The sequence below is a fragment of the Curcuma longa genome, chromosome 14, assembly GCF_044706935.1.
Source record: "Curcuma longa cultivar G26 ecotype Majalengka, Jawa Barat chromosome 14, ITB_CL_G26_1.1, whole genome shotgun sequence".
NCBI lineage: Eukaryota > Viridiplantae > Streptophyta > Magnoliopsida > Zingiberales > Zingiberaceae > Curcuma > Curcuma longa.
This window is the reverse complement of record NC_133874.1, coordinates 6,950,447-6,972,755: the sequence shown is the minus strand read 5'-3', so window position 1 is coordinate 6,972,755 and position 22,309 is coordinate 6,950,447. Positions and strand designations below refer to the sequence as shown.

Sequence of the window (22,309 nt, the reverse complement as noted above, 5' to 3'; positions counted from 1 at the left end):
TTTGGATTTATGTGATGTATCAAACTAGAAAATTATTAAATTTTTTAGTCTAATTGAGTTATACCTGGATTACAAGTACTTCTTTATTTTGTTGGCTAGAAAATAATAAATGAAAAAATAGCCACCTGAAAGTTGCAAAATTGCTGTCTTAGTGCTATAATGTGGATTCACGGTTGCCCATCATTCTCTTATCTATCTACATTCAGAAATTCAATTCTTTGTTTTTTTTATTACAATAGCAATTACTTGCCCAATCTATTCTTTCTTTTCTTATTTAAGTTTATGAAGCTCTAATTGTAATTAAGGATGATAATGGTATAGTTAACTCACTATAAGCGCACGTTAATATGGACGGTTGAGATGAAAAGTGGGTTGATGTGGATGGTCGGTGGGCCATCTGTTTGTTTACGGATATAAAAGCATCAATCGGATGGTTGCCATAAAAAGTGCCCTCTTCAAAGCCACTCGCTCCTCGCCGTCCGCAGCTGCTCGCTTATCAGCGCAGATCGGGAAACGCTCCTCCGGCGATCGCCGACGCTATCCGCTTCATTTGCCCCGTGAGGACTGTTTGTTTACTTTTGTTTCTTTTTCTCTAGCTAGGGGTTTTCCCCCGCTTCGCGCTATTATTGGTGATTATCGTTGTCGATTGGCCATTTTTCTTCTAATTATGCCAATTTTATATGTTTTCTTTGAAATTTTATCAATGAAGTTGCTGCTGTTCTTTGTACTGGATAGCAGGTTCATTGCCATGGAGTGCTCAAAGACGAACTTTGTAAGGTACAATTTTATTGTAACTGTCTGGAGTCTTCAAGCAACATTCTAGGTATTCAGTGCACCATATAATGGGAATGTGTAATATGAGTGAATGATTCATACTAGTAATTTAAAATAAAAAAATTAAAACGCTTGGTGGAGTTGGCTGCAAAAGGTTGGAAATTTTCTCAAGTGGATACAGTGGACACGGTGAATGCGGGATGAAGAGACATTTATACATTTTTAAAAAAAATGATTAAAACGCTTGATCTTGTTAATAAACATTAATCTATTATGAAAGTATATGTAGATGTTTTTGTAATCATCATTTTTTTACAACCAAATGCCAAATATATAAATATATTTGGCTTTCTGTTTCTTGCTATTTTCTTTATATGTACTCATGAATTTCTTAAGTTTGTGGGATCAATTGGCCCTGACTGTCATTGTGTTTTGCCACTATCCATCTATCTAAACCTTTTCACTTTCCCGTATATTAGTGCATAGTTTGCTAGTAAGCCTATTTGTTTTAAAAACTTTCATTTACCTTGCTGGCTCAATTTTTTTAGTAGAATTCAACAGCTCTGGTTGATTTTATTGTTGAAAGACTATCTAGGAGGACCAGAACACTAATCTTGAACATTGCTTTTGACTGGCATGTATATTTGTTCACTAAAGGAAGTTGGACCTGGCACAAAATTGCACATATCATTGTATTGAGCAATCAGGTAGATTATGGATGAGGCACAGGAGGCTGGCATATCCATGCAATTCTTATAAAAGCTCTCAAGAATTCCCTAGATATTTTTGCATCGTACAGCCCTATCAATCATTCCTCTATAGACATAAATCTTCAAGAAACTTTGCTATGCCTGCAAGTGTGGGTGAAGAACCATCCTCATTGTCAGAGGAGGAAAACACAAATGGTGCTAGTGAGATTGTACCAGATGATACATCAGACATGGGCTCACCAACAAAGTTGACATCTGATGAGGTGATAATTAAAACAATTTCCCGTATCTTATTAACTCTGACTCCAAGATGCATATTGGTTGTTTTCATTGGCATTATAGGTTTAGGATTTTACACTTGTTTCTAGTTGCATGAATAGATGCACATTTTGGATTTGTAAATGAAACTTTACTGTTCTTAATTCCTCAGATATATTGTTAATATTATAATTTTTGCCAGACTAGGTTTTAGTTTTGGCAGCACCACTGCTTGAATTTCCATCATAGACCAATTTCTTCTCCTCTAGTAGTTATGTATTCATTTTTCTTGCTGAAATTCATGCAACATCATCATGCTTGGCATTGTTGATCTTGTTCTTTGAACAACAAATTTGTGTATTCCATACAAATTCTGCTTCTTAGTGGAGTTTATCATGCTTTACTGAGAACTGCATGGTTAAGTCACTATGATTTATTGTATTTTGATTGACAGTTGAAAGCACTGCTACTTGACACTGAAAGAAAAAAGCTTTTGCAGAAACTCAGTGAAGCTAATCAGTACAACAGAGTCCTCAAAAGACAGGTCTAGATGAATTGCTCATACTATTTTCTTTTCTTTTCTTTTTTGTACAATCATCTACATATTGAAACATAGGCATTTGTGTATATTTATATTTTCCTCAGTTGGCTTCATCCTTACACAATTATGCAAAATGTGAAGTATCTAGTCATGGTCAATATTGAGTTATTGACTTGGTGAATATCTGAATTATGGATGCCATCCATGAAATCAATCTAGGACTTATATTGCTATAAGTTGTTAAGGAGAGGTGCTGACGGTTTAATTAGTTTTGAATTATGAATTTAGTTCATGAAATGAATCCAAGGTTTATTGCAATCATCTGTTAAGGAGAGGTAATTAGCTCTGTATTTCATGATTGACAGCTTCTGAGGAAACTTTTTTTTTTTTTGCTTCATTGTGGTTTCTGAATCATGTTCAATTTTTTTGCAAACTTGACTATCTATTAAATCCTTTCAACCTTTAATGTTTATTAACTATAAGAACATCATCGACAATAATAGCTTGATCCATTGTTTGTTTTGCTATTTGTCTATTTGTAGGAGGTATATTTAGACCCTGTTTACCTGAAGTGAGGGGTGTGCATCTTCAAATGTTGCTTGGTTTGGACCCGCTAGCATATGCCCATGTTCTGTTATGTCAATATGATTATCTATCTCTAATGCATATAATGGAAAGAAAACCCCTGGTTAGCATAATTGTAAGTTTGTATCTGTTGATGTATGAAAAAATTTCTTTTAACGTAAAGGTTTTTCACAGATCTCATTCTTGGAATATTGAGGCAAATGCTTTCAGATATCCTGAGGCATTTTATATCATACTTGTTAGAACCATACAATCCCATCTTACAACGAAAGACAATTAAGATTTGAACTAATATGTTATCATATATGAATTGGAACCTAAAGGAACCGTGAAAATTTGATTCCATTTAATAAAAAAATTTATTTAACTTATTTGTATGATTCTGGAAAAGAGAACCTCAATTTCTAAACCTTTTTTTAATTGAGTCCTATGATTCAGACACAATATGCTTGGTACTTCCATGGTTTACCAAACAATTCACAGTATGAACCAAAAGTTGACAACCCTTTTGTCATTATTTCTCCAGGGTCAGAACTTAAGATCTATTTATAGTTGTAGACTTGTATTGTGTTTATTACTTTGTGATTGTGATGAATGATCTTGAATCTTGATTGCTCTTTAGTTTGAATGGTTGTGTTTTCTCGACAGTTGATTACTTGATTGAACATTATTTTAGGATGTCATTCATGTACCTTCCTCAATTAGTTATATTTTATAGTTTAATACTAGTCATTTTCACAATTGGGTCAGATTCTAAAGTGGCCAATCAATAATCTAATTGATCAGCTCATTTGTTAACGTTGTACTCGTTCACTGACAGTATCTTTTCTATGTTCTCATGATTTCAATTAGAAGCTAGATGGCTGCAGCATCTTTTTCTGGTACTTGTAACCTTTTGCAATTGGTGTTGCAGTTGCTTGTAGAAGAGGATGCCTTAGCCAAATACAAAAATGAGCTCGCAGTTCTGGAAGTTGAGCTTCAGGCTAGTTTTCATCTTTTTTATATCTCTTCTTCAAATAATTAAACAGCTAAAGTAACTTGGTAAAGAGCTGTAAAATGTGATATTAACTTGCTAAAGAACAAGATAAAAAAGAGCGTAATCTAAAAAAAGTTGAATTGATTTTGTCATATGACCATTGTATCTGCTGTCTTGGGCTACAAATCTGCATCTTCTGTGCCTAAACGATTCACATATGAACTCATCTGTGTTTACTCATGTTAGAATGTTTTGTGATCTAAATTCTCTCCTGGTCAGGCTTTGGTTGGCCTAGCAGAAGAGATAGCTAACAGTGGTATCCCACTTGACTCGAGGAAGATCAATGGAAAGTATATCCAATCCCACCTCCTTTCCAGATTAGAAGGTTGTCTCATATTGTATATGCACATGGACTTCTATTCTAATTCTATTTAGTATTTGATTGGTACTTGGAGTTTCAAAATCTTCTTGGATCATAATTGAGTTTTCAAGATTATTAGCCAAACTTAGCCATTTTCTAATGGAGTTTCATTTATCTCAAACCTTAACATTAAGGCATGCTAATATTTTGTTTTAGCATCAAATTTATTATATAAATCCGATTGACAAAGAAAGAAAAACATAACCAAGCAGAAGAGGGGAAAAAAATGAAAGAAACCATGTGTAAGAGAAAAGTCTATCATGCATTATCATGTCAAATCTTGTTCATCTTATTTATAACTGTTCTAGGAGCAAGTCTAGGTGCTATATTTCATAATTTCCACCATCTGGCATACTTAGAAGTTCCACGAATATGTGCAATTATGGTGTTATAATGCAATGGCTCTTTTGGATCTCAAGTTTGTGAGACCAGATCAAGTTATTTGAAGCTACCATTTCTACTGCATACAATAATTTTGTGTTTGAAACTTCAGACTTTTAGTGAAACAAATTGCCACTAGTGGTATTATGAAACACTTCAGCCTACTTATGAGACAAATTCCTTCTGAAAACTCAAAAGATCTATCAATCGATGTGTCATGTTGACATAGAATTGACTGTCATTTGTTGTTTCAATTCCTTCTCTTTTATAGGATTCCAATAAAATATTTCACTTATCTCTTATGTTTTTCACAAGTAGTAGTGCATGGAAAAGTCATGGAGCAGATAAAGGATGTTGACTCTCTGAAATTTGAGGAGGTTGATTTATTCTGGGTTGGCATGGCTGAGGTAAACCCCTGTGAACATTTAGTGAAATAATGTACTGAAGAATTTTAACATTCATGGAGATCAACAAAAGATTTGCTTTTCAAACATACTTCTGAATCAAGTATCCCATAGTTGATTTTGTCACTTAAATACAATTTTTTGGGTTGTAAAGGAGCTTAATGTTAAGACACAGTAAACTATCTGCTACTTTTTGTTTCCAGAGCGTCCAAGTTATGGGTTCATTCGACGGTTGGACTGAAGGCGAGGAGATGTCACCAGAGTATAGTGGTGCTTATGCCAGATTTTCTGCTACCCTGAAACTTAGACCTGGGCGGTATATGATTCCATCTTCCCCTTAGAACAATTTGATCTCAGGCACGATGATAATCTTCACACTTCTTTTTTTGGACTTTAGGTACGAGATCAAGTTCTTGGTAGATGGAGAGTGGCAACTATCTCCCAAACTCCCCATTGTGGGGGAGGGTCTGATGGAAAATAACTTGCTGGTTGTGGAGCATGTCAATTGAGGTTACAACAAAAGCCAGTTAGTTTCTTTAAAATCCTCATCTTTCTTTCCATGGCTTGTGTACTACCTCTTGTGATATATACTTGAACTGAGTTTCTAGCTCACATTCCTCCTTGCTCTTGGTCAGTTTTATGCAGTTTCATATGCCACTGCTTCTCTTTAGGAAGTCATAAATGCTGCTAAAGTTAATGGAGTTTGAATTGATTACTGCATCTTTTCATCTGCAACTTAGCTAAGTAAATACAACAAATGCAGCAGTTTCAAATTCCAACATTATACTTGCATTGTAGTAACAACAGGAAGTCATTTCCTTCTACCATTTATGATTCAACAGCATTTCATAACCCAAATCATCATAAGAACTCTTTACTCATCTACCTAATTATAGTGCATAAGAAGATAAGAACTATTTACTAGTACACATATAGACAGCTCATTCTAGAAATGCCAACGAGTACATGTCGAGGAAGATCCACAGTCTCATACGCATTCATATCCCGCGAATATCAAGCACACTAAGAACCTTCGATGTTAACCCATTCAAGCTGGAGTTCGATTTCGCCACGCTCGACATTTCGAAGTCGAAGGACAATGTCTTGGTACACCTTACCATCTGACCAATATATAGGGCTCTCCTCGGCCAGGCAGTTGTTCCTGCATGGCACTAGTGTCTTTATTACATGGCCATTTGGAACATTTTGTAGGTTCATCCTAACAACTTCCACAAGCGGGGCTATGTCGAACTCGGCATCGCCCATGGGATCATCCCGACTGAAGGTATCCTTGTCATAAACTTCCTGCATTTGTAACCATAAATCAGGGAAAGATGACAGACTATCCATGGCTACCATGTAGTATTTGATGTCTACTTCAATTATTAAATGCCAGAGGGTTGTGAGCATGACAAATACACTTAAAAGCATCATTTCCTCTTAGTGATACAGAAGTTGATAAATTGCAATGAGTTTTGAAGAAACATACGAGTCTCACTGGATCTGAAGGGTCTCCAACAGAAAGAGTCAAATCCTCGTTCCAAACAGGATTAATATTATGTTTTATCACCCGAGTCTTCAGTTTCTGCAATTGTCATAAATCAACATTGTAAGAACAGTCTGCTGAGTATCCACTAATGAATATGTATGCAGCTATGGATCCATCTGGACCATCAATGTCACAAACAACAACCAGGAAGTAGAAGCAGAATTTGATATCGGCCGGCTAAAACTCAAGTTCGGGAGACATGTCTTTTAAAGAATCGAATACTATTACCAAACATGTTCACACCAAAATTGATCAATTAGTCAACAAGAGCTGATGAAGAGTGTACATTAAGACTAGTCTAATTAACCTTATATAGTCAACAGCTGATGAAGGTTATGCCACACAATGCCAAAAAACACTTTCAGAAGTTTTAAGCCATGGCAAGGAAAGTGCACCTTGTTAGCTATGTTCATAACCTTGCAAAGTTCTAAAGCCATAGGATTCATTGTTGAGCTTCTAGTCACTCATTTATTATTATTATTATTGATAATCTAGGTGTCTAGACCCTCATAGACCCAACTAATCCTGAAGGTGGGCGGCCCTCCCTCTAATTTGCCCACCAAGCAAATTTAGAAACACAAGCGACTCCTCCAGCAATTAACGTCTCAAATTTTTCATCCTAGCTGAGATTCGAATCGTTGGTGCTTGGTTAATCCGTTGAGCGCCTTACCACTGCACCATGCTCGGGGGCTCTAGTCGCTCTCTTAGTACATCAACCAAGTAGAACTTTTTCACCATCAGGTGAGAATTTATACATGATCAATATCGGCAATACACCGAATGAAGCATTCAATAAACCTTTCTAGGATGATCAATACATACTAGCTATAGATGCTTACAGAACCTAAGTGCAATCTCAAACTTGTTAGCAAGTTATAGATCATATTTTCGCTTACATGTTGCACAAGTGAGAATCAAACAAGAAAAAGACAAACCAATGAAGAAGATAAAGATGAAAAAAAAACAACTTCTATTATGTTTTAAAGACCAAGGATCTGGGATTTACACACATATCATACTCCAAAGTTATTAGGTTCCTTAATTTCCAGGTCTTATGTTATCTAGTGAGACTGATCTACGGAATGCATTGTCTACAATGAGTCGATCAAGCTCCAAACTTCACCGAAATTCACAGAATGAAGTCAAAGGCCTACTAGATGGAAAAATAACGTTGCAGAAACTTTATTCCAGCCGTCAAATGTTGTCACTAGAACACGGCGACTGATTGATCTAGGAAGGAGGGAGCAGATGGAGTTTGGAGAAAGCACAAGAGATTTGGGCCATCTACGTTGTAAAACCTGCAGAGTAGATCACTAAATCCCACGTCGATGCAAGACCGAGTCGACTATGCCCTAGATCTAGAACGGCAAGGACACACCTTTCAGCTCCCAAACTTAAAAATACCCCCAATTTCTAAAAAAGAAATGATGAAAAATCCTTGAACAAGGAACTGTCTTCAGGAGCCTCGCAAAGAAGAAGAAGAAGAAGAAGAAGACGAACCTGTTTACCCATCTTGAGGATGACATAGGGGTCGCTGCTCCGTAGGTCGCGGATGGCGAGGTTGACGCCTCGATTCACCCGCACTACGAGTAGGCCGAGCATTTGGCCGGCTCCCGTCGCACTGGCAGCCGCTCCGGTGACTAAGATCGGTACCGCCGGCGGTGGAATCTTCGAGTGGAACAGAGGGAGACACGAGAAGAGCACCAGCAATGGCAGTAATGAGGGCGGCACGGACTCTGTCGGTATTTAATGCGGGCGTTTTAATATTAAGGCCCCTCTTTTTTCTAAAATGGCCAAGTTTAACAATTTTTAAAAATATATTTGAATATCAAATTAAACGAAAATGCTATGCTGCGCGCCGGCTTCATACGCGCCCGTGCACGACAGCGGGATCACCATCCATCACACATGATCACGAAGATCGGACCGTTCAAAAGTGGAAATGCATAGTGTGCGTTCCACGAGCGCCCGACCCGTCGTTGTTCCCGCCGTTGCCGCTTCGCTGTTCGGCCACCGTCGGTCGTCGGATCGAGCCCGGTCGATGCGCCACTCATCGGCGAGCCGATTCCGGCCGAATTGTGACTGGAATTCCGGCCGAATTCGGTCGGAAACCGCCGCATTCAGCAAGCGGCCACTATGGGCCAAATCACGGTCGATTTTCGATCAAATAGCGATCGAAGACCGGCCGAGGAAGGATCACCGACGGCCGACGGTCCTTCCTTGGCCGGTCTCAACCGCGATTTGGCCGAAAATCGGCTGCGATTTGGCCCACAATGGCCCGCGCGCTGGTTCGGCGGTTTCCGGCCGAATTCGGTCGGATTCTGGTCACAATCCGATTGGAATCCGACGTCGGTCGGCGCGCCGACGAGTGGGCCGTCGATCAGGGCCAGTCCGGCGGTCTCCGATGGCCGGACGGCGTGGTGACGACGGCGTAAGTGATTGGGGTTGGGGCTGTCGAGCACGTGATCGCGTAAATCAAGTCACTAAGCAAAGAAAATCATAAATTCAAATCATTGAGCCCTTTGATTCTATTGAATGCTTTAATTTTTTTTGGTAATTATTAAATAAAAGAAAATAACAAGTAAAAACTTCAACCAATGCGGGCCCAGACTCCTTCGCTCGGCACGTGTCCGTTGACAACAAACACCATGTAAAAACCCGGCGGCGCCACCTTCCCCGACTCCGGCGCCACCGCCTCCAGGATGCCGCCCTCCTTCTCCGCCGTCTCCAGGAAGAGAGCCCTCTGGTTCATCGAGAACGAGTGCGTCGTGAACGCTGGCGCCACCATCGTCACCTTTACTTCTTCGATCGGCGTCGCCACCTCGTACTCCAACGTGAACCGCTCGCCGTAGCTGAGCCGGAGGGGCGAAGACGCCGGCGAAGTGATGCGCGGCCGAAATTCCGCGTTCCCAGCGCTCAAGTAGGCTGGCGAGAAGACGTCCAAGCTGAGCTCGGTGGGGAACTCGACGCCGTAGAAGCTGTAGTTCACGTGCGGGTTGCTCCCGCCGACGAGCACGCTGCCGTCGCGGAGGAGCACGGCGGAGGAGTGGTAGAGACGCGCCGTGGACGCTGCGCTCTGCTCCTCGAATCGCGCCCCGGCCGGAGACGCGGGGCGGTACACAGCGGGCGTCTGCACTGGACTCCGCGCGAGCTCCCACCCCGACGTGCCGACCGCAGCGCCGTTGACTAGGAGAACATCGCCGGAGGGGAGCAGCACCATGTCGCCCATGACCCTTGGCCCCGGCATGGCCTCCATGGTCCACTCCGCCGCCGCGTCGGTGATCTTGATGCGCCCACACGTGTCGAGCGCCCGGCGAAATTTCCGCCTCATCTTGGCGTCGAGGTACGCTCCCAGCGGCGCTCCGCCGCACACGAGGACCTCCGCCTCCGTCGGCGTCGGCGCCAGCGGCAGCAGAACCGACGAACCGGAGCTCGGGTAGTTCCTCGGCTCGGCGCCGGGAATGGGCGGGTACTTCCGGACCACTCTGTTCTTGACGTAGTCGAGGAGAACAGCGCGGTTGTTAGCGAAGACGAAGAGGTTTCCGTCGATGTTAAGATGCACAAAAGGGTAGAGGTTGTTCTCGACGGCGTCCTTGGTCTCGACTAGGAATCGGAAGTAAACGGCGGCGGAGTCGGACTTGCTCTGCTTCGGGAAAAACTCGTAGCTGAACTGGCGGCGGCCACCGACGACGATGGCGCGGCCGTCGGGGAGGACTTGGTTAGAGGCGTACCACCTCCGGACGGCGAGGGCCTTAGGGTGCTCCTCCCAGTCGCACGTGTAGTCGTCGCAGGGGTGAAAGGTGCGGGCGGCGCGCTCGCCGCTACTGTACCCGCCGGTCTGGAGAAGGGCGCCGTCGGGCGCGAGGGAGCCCGAGGAGCACCAGGTGTCGGTGAGGACAGTGAGCGGGCGGAAGGAGTCGGCGGCGACGTCGTACTCGACGGAGTGGGAGGTGCAGTCGCGGCGGAGGGCCTTCTTATTGGAGCCGCCGCGGAAGCGGCAGCCAGGGAGGGAGAGGTTGGAGGGGCCGGAGTCGGTGCGGTCGAAGATGACGACGCGGTCGTTGGGCAGGAGCTGCATGTGCATGGCCGACACGCCGATGCTCGGCTGCAGAACCTTCCACTGCCCGCCGCCGCCGCCGCCGCCACAAGCGCAACCGTTCGCCGGAGAAAGGAAAGGGAGAAGCAGCAAGAAGAAGATACAACAGCGGCGTTGGTTTGAACTCCTCATGTTCTCTTCTAGTAAACAACTCGGTTACTGTTTTCCCCTGTTTCGCTGCGTTTTTATAGTAAAGGAGGAGAAAGAGGAATCCAACGAGAGAATCCGTTTTCCATTTGGATTCGATGAATCGTTGGAATTAGAAATCTAAATGTGGAATCATTAAATTATAGAAATTGTGATTTATAAATATTTTTTTTGTTGCATGAATGGCAAAATACATTCAGGATTCATAACCAAAAAAGGAAACTGAAAATATTGTAGATTCCCTTATTTAATTACAAAATCACAGAATATATGAGAAGAGTTAGTGAATCAATGGAATGAAATAGGATTTGTTGGATATTCAGTCAGATTGCAATAAAATATTATTAAAATTTTTTAATTTGAATCTGAATCCGAATTTAATTCTAAATTAATTCTAATTTCGGTATAACTCGACCAATACAAAAACTCGCATAACATGAGAAATTATTATTATTATTATTTTTTCAATAATTTTTTTAATTTAATATTTTATTATTATCATATTAATATTACATAAAACATCTTAATTTTTAAAATAAAATTTACTTTAATCCTAAAAAAATCTCTTAAAATTTAAATCTAAATCAATCCAGATCAATTCAAATCCGACTCAATTTCGATCCGAATTTAATCCAATTCAAAATTTTTCAATTCAAATTCAATCTGAATTTGAAAATCATCAACTCTAATTTGATTTTTTTAGAATTGAGTTGGATCGGATTAATTTTTAACACTTATAGTTGGATTTAGTAGATGATGAAGGGCGGGGAAAGAACAGAGGATTTGTTTACTTTTAAAGATGAGTACAAAGAAGAATTTACCAACTCAGGTGATTGGTTTAGAGTTTGGTTTGTGTTGGTCTGCGAGGCAAGTTCACCAAATGTAGCAAAAGTTTTGGAAATGCCGGATGAGATTAGATTTGATGAACATGTTTGTGGTGGTGAAATTATCTGAATGACTTCTCAGGGTTTTTTTTTATTGATCAGATTATTCGAGTTCAAATTTATAATTTTCAAATCAGGCTTAAATTCAAATTAATTTTTTTTAAATAATATTCTTGTTTCGATCCGAACCTATCCGACCTATCCGAATTGACACCCTTATACAAACATATACTATTTCATTGCTAGAGCATCACACAAACAAGGATCAACATGTGAAAGAGAGGGATCAAGATAGCTTTGATACCCTCTAAAGATTGTATTGTAATAAAACTAAAATACAAATATTTTACAAGAAATCACTATACGACTCAAGTTAAACCAACTTAATCTCATCAAATGCTTTAAAAATTACCACATGGAAGATGGTTTATACCAGTAATGCATTCCCTAGTAAAATTTATACATAAGATGTAGACACTAAAGTTGCTCTATAACTGTTTAAGTAAGCTGCATACAATTCTTCCTTTATCAACTGAAGCCAAACTCAGAAAAGTGATTATAGTTGTTGATCTCAATCTGCAGAACAACGAAGCATGCTCAGTCGACTGACTCCATCAGTTCGATCGGAACCAAATCACCGTCGTATAGTACATACTGTACAGAACAACTAAAGCACTCGACAGATATATACCTCTGCTGAAAAGAGCCCATAACTTGATTGCTATTTTATCGACCACTAATAGAGTTCACTTTCTGTGCTCCTAAACCAGAAAGATAAGCTGCGCTGTTCTCCAGATCCGAACTTGAACTGTGGTTCTGGTGTGTCAGTCACAGTAGGGTTGGAAGTAGTCGCAAAGGAGAAATTGAGACCCTGGTCGCGACTAGGAGAGCGAAAGCTAAATGATGGGATTGTGGAAACAGCAAGTGCAGTCGAAGCAGGTATTGCTGGGGGTTCAGGTGAAGCATTTAAAGAGGTGTTGGAGCTGTAAACAGGAACCTTGAAGGCAACATCTGCCGGCGATGAAGTTAAGGCAGGTGTGGCTGGTGTTTCAGATGGATCCTTTAGCGGTGTGGAGCTGGAAATAGGAACCTTAACGACTGCATCACAACTTTTCTCAGTGGCCCTGAAATTAAAACTGGAAATTTGTTCTATAAGCATAAGAAGAGAAATATCCAAGAAACTGGAGTTGTTTTGACTAACCCCAGCAGTTGGTCTTTGCCCATTGGAGTCACAGATGGCAAAACCTCGTTATGATCTTTCATTGTTGGCACGGCTGTAGCCTACATGACGACATAAATTTAGGAATTGTTAGTGTGCAAAATATGCTATAGAACCAGCCCAAAACATTCCTAACATAGAGTTGTAGATATTTCCAACACACATGAAAACAATAGATATTAAGCAACAAAATTGCCACAATTCCTTTTCTTTTGATTTTTCTTGCCTAAAAAGAATTGTATGTTAGTCTGGCTGCCAAACTAGTTGGCCAGAAGATATTCTAGATCCAAGGTATCAAGTTTGTACCCAACCACCAAGTACAAAATTCAGGATATCAAGTTCGACATGAATCAACCATGTTCAGGTGAGACATGTAGCTAGCAGTATAAGGTCCAGCACAAACCCACAAAGTTCAATATCGATCCACAATCTCAGTAACAAATAGGAAACCACACAACATTAAGGCTGTGTTTACTTGGATGGAAAATCATGAGGGGAAAGAAAAAATCTCATAAAATTACATATGGAGCTCCATCATTATGAACATCCTCTCCCTTATTATCTTTCATCCAAAAATTGACTCTCACCCCAAGCCAAAATCTGCAAGTGTGTGGTTGCAGATGCCATTCATTCAAGTCCCTCAGTATCTCCTCAAATTCCTGTGATGGGGATGGTATTCTCTCCAAAATGTTTGACCTGACATGATTGGGAAAATGAAGAAGGGACAATTCGGATAATATACAAATTACCAGCAAACCATGAGTCATTTTCCAGTTTGGTGTCATATTCCTCTTTCATTGAGCTCTTCTTCTACTTAGAACATATTTCCACACTACAATTTTTCAATTTCGTTATGCTTCCTAAATCCTGTAAATTTCCTTCAATTCATGGCAATAATCGCTATCCAATCCCATTCTTTGTCACTCTCTTGAATTCCTCAGGACCAGGCATGCATTCCCCAATCAAAACTCTTTGGGATCATATTCTTCACTTTTGCCAAATTTCTTCCAGATGGGGCTGTATTCCCTATCAAAACTCTGTGTTTATCAACTTATTACCATTCCTTTAAAACTAAATTGTCTTACTCCTAATTAAATAAAATTCTCCCATATTGCGGCTGGTATTTAAATTCTGCAAATTATTTCTTATAAGATCATATCGCTTGCTCTATTCCAAACTAAAGAGTGTCATCATATCAAATACTCCATTGAAGTCAATTCTCCATTCTATTAACTTTATTTGTCTAAATAGACCATGTAAAGTAAATACAAAAAAGAAATAATTGTGTAATGAATGTTTCATATTGTAGCACTTTAATTTAGTAACTTAATGTTCACATTAGCAGATCAGAGAGTACAAGCAAATAAATTTGCAAGCCTAGAATAAGTATCTGCTACAGGCTCAGGAAGAGAAATAATTAAGCAAACAAATGATAGAATAGAAACCAAAAATACCTTCTCTTCAGGAAAATTATCTTTCTCAGCAGCACCTTTAGTCAATAATGAGGCTTTTGCCTTTCCATCATCAGGTTTCTTTGTATGCCAATCACTAGCAAATTTCGAGACAGATTTGGTTCCAATCATTTCCAGACTATGTACCATTTTCTCTTTAGGTGAAGGAATGGTTCTATTGAGGTGATCTAGTATTTTCATAGCTATTTGGGTGGATTTTGGAGGAACTAAAGGAAAATGTACATCTTCAGAACATCCAGCAATGTGGCAATTTGAGTTTCGTGCCATTGAATCTTTACCGTAACTTGCTTTCCCAGTGGATGATAAGTTCTTTGTGTCACTTGGTGCAGCTGATGGCGCAGAGGAAAAATTAACAAGATTTGAATCAAGTAACTCTTTGGAAGGAGTTGATCCACTATACTTTGGTGGAACCTGGTGAATGAAGAGGATGAAAAAAAAAACCGATTCAAAACCATCATTTCCAATAAAAAAAAAGGAGAAAACAAAGAAACTCAGGGAATGCAATATAAACCAATAGTATAACCAAATTTATCTCGGCAGATACAGAAAAAAAAATGTTAACCATTCAATTAAGTTTTCTAACATACATGCTTAGTTGCCTCATATTAGGATTTGACTAAATATCCAAACAATGAATGACAATTCAATTATCCAAATCACTTTCAATCTTGTTAAAGACTAAGTAACTCACTTTATCCAATCAAAACTTCAAATTAACTGATCCCACTTGTCTGAATCTATTGGTTGTCTTTAAGCATGCTTACAACACCTTGATATATTTCCTATTATTTTATCATCTAAATAAGCCACAACTAACTGCTCATGAAGAGGTAAACCCCTTTCCCCCCCAAGTAATCACACACGCCAATCTCAACATTCCATTCTCATCTCAACTAAACTTTTTGTCTCTATTGTTTCTGAATTATTCACCACACTGGCTCATAAAGCATGGTTACTGACACATTTTCTTTGTAGTCTGAACCGCATGACCATCGAATAAAACTCTCCGCTTGACCCTCTAAATTTTAGTAGCTCAGTCTTAATCACACATTTTCAACAATATCACTTTAGATTCAAGATATCCAAAACCACTAATTGTAATATCAAGTCCATCAAAATCATTTATTATCCTTTCTAGTGGCAAAATACGTTTCATATATTCAATCTAAATTATCTTGGCATAAGACTTGAAATAGTAAATTGGCACGACAAATTGGTACAAAATTGTTCTAGCTAACTTTTATTTCATTAGGCAATATCTAATGCTATTGTGTGTGTGTGCGTGTGCGCGCGCGCGCGTGTGTGGGCCGGCCCGTCCTACCCCGCCATATGACGGATTTCTGGTGGGTTGGCCAGCCTTGTCATGGGTTGATCCGTTTGACAGCTCTAGTTACAATAGACCTGGTGTCAGCAAATTGAAACTTGCATACCAACCCATGAAATAATAAAAAAAATGCTATAATTGCAAATTTGAGTATTGCTAACTTGCATTACCTGATCACTAAAATTTAAGCTTCTATCAAATAGTTCCATAGTCTAATTCTTAGTGAAAGTAGGCTCAAGAACGATAGTCCACTTAGCCACATGTAAATAAGAAAAGAGAAATCACTTGTTCTCTAGCTATATCTTCTATCAAAGAAAAAAAAGAATCTTATAAATTCCTCTTTTGGGATCAGAGTAGGATCTTACCGTGATGCCACGAAGAGAAGCAGAAGATTTCTTCCACCCAAATGATGAAACATTTCGAGTCCTTTGACTTCCTCCACCATCTTGAAACTGTTGACATTGAGAAGAATTGGAGATGCCACCTTAACAATCAACTTAAGAAAACCAAAATTATATACATGATGCAAATCACAAACCTTTGATTTTGAGAAAATTGAAACAGAGTAAGGAGTTCGTTGGGAACTGTATGACTCCACCTTGAGTCCAGCAGTTTTAGGAGTAAGATGGCTTCCATTATTCTCCACAATTGCTCCAGGCCAGCAGACAGGTGTTCTCATCACCGATGAATAACTCAATTCTGATGCCAATGCATTATCGTCTGCTGCCTTATTCTTTAATACTCCTTCAGCAGGTTCATGGTAGAACTCAGTAGCCAGTCCTTCCATGTAGGCTTTTGCAATTTCAACAGGTGAAGAACTAGCATCATGTACCTACTCAAATTGAACAAACAGGTAATTTTGTCAGAACGACACATCAACACAGTGAACTTATGAACAAACATTAACAGTCAATAAGTTTAGCAAGATCAAATCTTGGTCACAAGGTAGGTCATAGTTAATGTCTTACTACTACAGTCTTCAAAGATTTCTCAGGTTTTGGTGTTAACAATTGCCCAGACAGCACAAGAGATTGTGATTTCATTGGAACTTGTTGGTTCAATATGCCATTAGTTTCTTCATGTTGGCGGGAAAAGTCTCTTGTCCTTGACTGCAACAACTCCCTCAAATGCTTGGACTGTTCTCTGGACAGGAAGACAAGAATTAACAAATTCACCCTATTAAAAACGGTTTATCAGCATTGTTACTGGTTGTCTTCATTGTTCCACAACCCCCTCTCAGAATCGACAAGGGCATCACAGTACAAATACATTTGCAGAAAAAATTTGTGAGAAAGAGAGGAGACTTGGTTGAAACATATAAAGTGCAAACTTCCCACAATTGTTTGAGAAGCACAGCAACTTCAATAGATAACTCACAAGTATATAACAGTACAAATACAATTGCAGATAAAAATTTTAAGAGAGAGAGGATCTAGTTGCAACTTATAAAGTGCAAACTTCCCACACTTGGTTGAGATCAAGAGGCTCAGCAACTTCAATAGATAACTTGCTTGCACTGATTCAATAAACCAGTGAACTTAATTTTGTTGGCTAGTTTAATTTAGCATTTAACCAATTCTTTACATTAAAAAAACAACTTATATTTATTGAAAGAATCTACCTTACTTCAGTTCAAAAAGAAGGAAAAAAATCATTTTTTGTACTCCTGCAACTTTCTTTTGTTGTTGTTAACACTCTTAATTGGCAATTATAAGAGAAAATGCCATGATCGCTATGAAAGACATGCCAAGTATGATGATCTCAAAATCAAAATAGAGGATGGACTTGGATATGTAATTTGGTTAATTGACAAAAGAGAAGTGCCTTGCACAAATAGAGCATGAACATGATTAATTACCTTGTGCTCAATGTTTAACTCATGGAACATAAATATGATATGACAGTTGGTTTGGAAGGTTCACTTCCAGAACTAACAAAAGATGGCATAGCAAAGAAAGAAAAGCCATACTTTATTTAAACAGTAATACTTGCCTAGAAAATGTCCTTTGCTTGAGCCACAGTTCAACTTCCGCAATCCCACTGTTGTCACACATATTAGTTGCTTCACCAAAGGCCTGATCATTAGAAGGATCAGCAGAAGCCTGGTATTTTTCAGCCAAAAAATATGGATTAGTTGTGTGCATATTTGAGATTGAAATTTTTGCCAAAAGCTGTGTGGACAAGTTGAAATGATATGGCACAATTTACAAAACCAAGCCATACATTTGTTGGAAGATGTTTCAAAATCAAATTTCAGCAAGGGATTCCAACCATCAGAGTTTGCAACATATCATTATAAGATACAGAGTACCCTAATAAAATGGAAACAAAATTGTTTGAATATTCAAATTGACCATTCTTGCAGTCCATTGCATTCTCTTATACAAGACCTACAACAGCCGTAAGTCCAACTAAGTTGAATCAGCTACATGGATCTTTTTTCCACCAATAAGATCTGTACAGGGCTGTATCTAAAGAGTAGACACATTGCAATTTGAACATTGTGGTACAATAAACTGAATAGACCATTTTTGCAGTCCAGTGCACTCTATTATACAAGATCTACAACAACTGTAAACCAGCTATATTGGATCAGCTACATGGGCCTTTCTTCTAACAATAAGATCTGTGCAAGGTTGTATCTTCTGTAATATTAACAAGCGATAACACAAGCAATGACAGCCCTGAGCTATGAAGAAAAAGTGAAAAGTTGCATTATGTTTTATTGATTGGTATAATTTCTAGCACAAGCCTAATCACCATTCACGTGGCCCCTAATCCACATGCAAGAGACTAGCAGCCTGCTTTCATGTGCATCAATATAACATTTTAGTAGTGTACTTTCTTCATGCGCATCAATATAACATTGACTTTTCTTCTTGAATAATCTAATTACTTCTCTAGTGCCCACCATAATAGTTGTTAAAAAAACTCTATCACCTGCCTTTTCTAAGTCAATTAAATCATTTGCAAATTCCTTCTTAGTTCCATTTCCCCCATAAAACTAAACTTGCTCCCTCTACTGAATCCTCAAAATTATTTTGAATAAAGAAATATCACAAGTTTCCTTCCCTTGGAATATATATTTTTCACAAAATCAATGAAAGTGGTCCAAAACTGTAATCACAATAAATACAATTATTTGAGGAAAAAACATGTGAACAACAGGGGAATAACTGTATGAAACTTTAAGACCAACATCCAAATAGGATCACATCCATGAAGAATTAATAGCAAAACATTATCTATAATTTCGACAGGCAAAACTACAGAATACATTTCAAGTCACAGAGAACAAATGTCTAGCACATCAATAACTTTGTATGGCACTGGCAAATTTGATCAAATGCATTAATATCTAATTTGTTATTTGCTAACAAAAATAAGCAGCAATCAGTTTATTCTTCCACTGTTAGTAAGAATCAACTGCACTACTAGTTATGTTATGGGTGCAAGAACTAGATAGTATAAGGATGCTACTTATTCATTTATTCATGTTTAAGGTCACGAAAATATATGTCAAATAACTTACAGTGAGCACCTATCACATTAGATAAGACAGTTTTAATAGTTATATTCTTAATGAAAAGTAACTAAGGATTCACACTTTCATAAAGCCTAAATTCAACCATTAAATATGTATCAAAATTCTAAGAGAAAAATACAATTTACTGTGAAAGAAGCTTTTTTTCCAAAAACTTACACTGTTTGCAATTTCTATTCAAAAACATAAATATGTATATAGTCTACAAACGACATAGATTTATTTATTAAGATATCTATTGAAATTTTTTACTTAACAATAACTTATATGATAGTCCTGCAAGTTCTGTATCCATCTCTTGCATGAATACTATCAGTTTTTCAAAAGCTTGAATGATCAGCAACTGGTTAACACGAGTACAAATCAAAATAATCAACAACCAGCTGAAATGCATAAAGGCAAGACAATATAAAAGGAGAATGAGGGTGGTAGTCTTCCTTACATCACGAGAAGAGGAGGGCCTGTCACAATCTTCTTGCCTTGATTCTGTAAAACATTTAAAAATCAAAGGATCAGACAATTGAAAAGATTAACAATTAACATGTAAAGATAGAATCTTTTTTATAAAACATTTTCTTTGTCATCTTTCTGTGCAAGTTGATTTGTATTAATTTGCAGGGTTAACAAGCAAAATCCACTTAATGGTCGTCTTAGGTTGGAAGAAACCCTGAATATCTAATCCTTGTTCTGAAATCATGCCTCGAGATGATTGTGTCTCCTTCTATGCAATTTTTAACAATGCAAACTATTTCACAAATCATCTTCACCATTCTGAGTGCACATTGACAACCTATGCTTCTTAGGTTTCTGCAGCTCCAACTCAAGTTGTTTCAACTTTTATTGTGATTAAATTGGTACAAATATACCAATTGGAGGAAAACAATCTCACCTTGTCTACTGCTACCCCATACTTTGGACCAAATAGGCAAGAGGAAAAATTAATTTATTTAATTCTTTTGTTTATTTTATTCTCTCCTTGATTAGCTCTGTAGCAAAACAGGATACTTGATCTATTCTAATTCTAATGTATACGGATAAAGTGGGAATTTAGATATTCTCTTTGAATGAACTACCTGATCCAGTGTTATTTGCGTCTTTCCTGGTCCTTTAAACTTTGCTTTGTTGTTCTTTAACAGTCAATAACATGATAAATACATCAAATTTGAAAAACAAAGTAAATTAATTAAAACAACAGTGTCATGACAACCGCGGGCAAAAATATCATTTTTACTCTAAGACACCGATGGCAGCACACTTTTTTGCAAAAAGACAACGCCATAGCCTATGCATCACGCAGCGCTACGAGATGTATGTAATCAGGAAGTCTAACAAAGCGGCAGAAACAGAGAGAGAGAGAGAGCATACGGGGAAGCGCTTCGGAAGTCGAAGGCTGAGGATCACGACTCGAGGCGGAGGTGGAAGCGGCTGCGAATTTGGTAGAGAATACCGCGGGAGTGGGACGAGCAAATATCCAACCGTACCCTTGACTCCGCGTCGTAAGCGCGGAGCGATCATACGGCGTGATCGTAATCCTTGGCCGGATCTCCCTCCGTGTTAGCTTCCCTCCAGCCCCCGCATAGCAATCATCCTCGTCTACTGCCTTCCGCTTCATTACGTCCGTGATCGAACCCTACGACGCCGCCCTACTACCTCCCTTCCCTCCCTTGATCGAACGGGATGGAATGCGAGAGGAAGAAGCCCTCGTCCTCGCCGGCCTCCCTCCGACCGCCGCTCGACGCTCTGCCCTCGCGCCTAACCAGCGGCAGCCATGGCACGAAGAAAGCGCACTTCCCCCTAGGGCGAGAAGCAAAGGATTAACGGGCCGGGTTTAAGGATCTCCATCTCAGCCCACTAGCCCGACCCGAAACATTGGGCCAGTTTAATGTACTCATAAGTTAACTGATATTTTATTAAATGGAAATTAATTCGTTTTTCCTTGGCCTTTTCTTTTTTTAGACTTTTTATTTTCTATTTTTATAATAAAATTTCGTTTTTTAATCATAAAACATATTTTTTTATGCAAATATATATATATATATATATATATATATATATATATATATTATTAATATTCTAAGGCCCACTCATTCTAAAGTCAAATGTGAATACTTTTTCTATTGACTGGCGTTCTTAAGTCAAACAAAAGTCAAATGCCATTTTCATACCTTATTCTCGATTTGTTCATCAGAATTCTGTAGCTTCTGTCAAATCTTCTTCCAAATCAGGAGGAGGTTGAGATGACGGCGATCTGCGTTGTGTTCGTCGCGCTGTGGATTGTTGCAAGGTTCGGCAATGGCAGCTCGCCGCAGAAGGAGCTCGTCCGGGGGTTCCGCGGCTCGGATAGAGACTATCTCGACGAGGGAGGCTTCTTCGTCTTCTCTAACAGCTCCGTGTTCGCCTTCGGCTTCACCGCCTACAGCAGCAACGCCGCCGCCTTCCTCCTCTCCGTGGTCCACCAGGGGAGCGCCGCCACCGTTGGACCGCCAACCACGGCGCACCGGTGATAGATTCCGACGACTTCGTCTTCGGCAACGACGGCAACGCCTACCTCCAGTCCGGCGCCGGCATGGGCGCGACCCGGATGATACTCCTTGACTCCGGCAACTTGGTGCTCCTCGGAGACGCCGGCGGCGAATCGCCCCTTCTTTGGCAGAGCTTTGATCACCCCGCCGACACCTTACTCTCCGGCCAGAACTTCACCGAGGGAATGTCGCTGGCGAGCAACCCTAATGACCAGGGATTGCGATACCAGCTCCGGATTGAGTCGGGGGACGCCAACCTCTTGGCCGGATTCCGATCGCTGCAACCTTACTGGTCCATGCTCCTCCGGCGGCAGATGCCAGTGCCCGACGGTTCTTAGCTCCTACGCCGACTGCAATTCCGGCACATCCTCATTCTGTGACCCGACCACCGCGTTCAATCTCGTCAAGCTTGACGACGGAGTCGGATACTTCGCCGGCGATTTCATGTCGCCTACTTCCAATTCAAATCTAACCTGGGTGCAAAAATGCCTGCTTAATTGAA

At 39.7% G+C, this 22,309-nt stretch overlaps 4 protein-coding genes and 1 pseudogene across 8 annotated transcripts; 2 read left to right on the top strand and 3 right to left on the bottom strand.

Moving 5' to 3' along the window:
* Positions 1-467: 467 nt before the first annotated feature.
* LOC141844929 (protein PTST, chloroplastic-like) lies at positions 468-5,765 on the top strand. 3 transcript variants are annotated; one of them, XM_074732908.1, is made up of 9 exons: positions 468-557; positions 739-777; positions 1,432-1,747; positions 2,197-2,286; positions 3,782-3,850; positions 4,124-4,229; positions 4,965-5,053; positions 5,254-5,366; positions 5,448-5,765. In XM_074732908.1, the coding sequence occupies exons 2-9, from the start codon at positions 749-751 to the stop codon at positions 5,557-5,559; spliced, it is 924 nt and encodes a 307-aa protein (XP_074589009.1). In that variant the 5' UTR covers positions 468-557; positions 739-748; the 3' UTR covers positions 5,560-5,765. The 3 variants fall into 3 exon arrangements, with proteins under 3 accessions (XP_074589009.1, XP_074589011.1, XP_074589012.1); XM_074732910.1 differs by having other exon boundaries at positions 480-566; XM_074732911.1 differs by lacking the exon at positions 739-777 and having other exon boundaries at positions 482-566.
* Positions 5,766-5,814: 49 nt separating this feature from the next.
* On the bottom strand, positions 5,815-8,297 carry LOC141844930 (GTPase activating protein 1-like). The gene is made up of 3 exons (XM_074732912.1): positions 8,100-8,297; positions 6,540-6,635; positions 5,815-6,355 (listed from the first exon to the last, which is right to left on the bottom strand). Exons 1-3 carry the CDS (start codon positions 8,199-8,201, stop codon positions 6,074-6,076), a joined length of 480 nt encoding a protein of 159 aa, XP_074589013.1. The 5' UTR covers positions 8,202-8,297; the 3' UTR covers positions 5,815-6,073.
* Positions 8,298-9,189: 892 nt separating this feature from the next.
* Positions 9,190-10,827, bottom strand: LOC141845622 (aldehyde oxidase GLOX-like). Its single transcript, XM_074733684.1, has one exon. It carries the CDS (start codon positions 10,825-10,827, stop codon positions 9,190-9,192), a length of 1,638 nt encoding a protein of 545 aa, XP_074589785.1.
* A 1,190-nt stretch (positions 10,828-12,017) lies between these two features.
* Positions 12,018-21,061, bottom strand: LOC141845144 (uncharacterized). Of its 3 annotated transcripts, XM_074733194.1 has the most exons (10): positions 20,651-21,060; positions 19,728-19,771; positions 17,734-17,843; positions 16,710-16,884; positions 16,280-16,573; positions 16,107-16,193; positions 14,400-14,828; positions 12,928-13,007; positions 12,418-12,862; positions 12,018-12,302 (listed from the first exon to the last, which is right to left on the bottom strand). In XM_074733194.1, the coding sequence occupies exons 1-9, from the start codon at positions 20,895-20,897 to the stop codon at positions 12,463-12,465; spliced, it is 1,866 nt and encodes a 621-aa protein (XP_074589295.1). In that variant the 5' UTR covers positions 20,898-21,060; the 3' UTR covers positions 12,018-12,302; positions 12,418-12,462. The 3 variants fall into 3 exon arrangements, with proteins under 3 accessions (XP_074589295.1, XP_074589296.1, XP_074589294.1); XM_074733195.1 differs by having other exon boundaries at positions 12,018-12,850; positions 20,651-21,061; XM_074733193.1 differs by having other exon boundaries at positions 12,018-12,862.
* A 461-nt stretch (positions 21,062-21,522) lies between these two features.
* LOC141844827 (G-type lectin S-receptor-like serine/threonine-protein kinase SD2-5) lies at positions 21,523-22,145 on the top strand (annotated as a pseudogene).
* Positions 22,146-22,309: the final 164 nt, after the last annotated feature.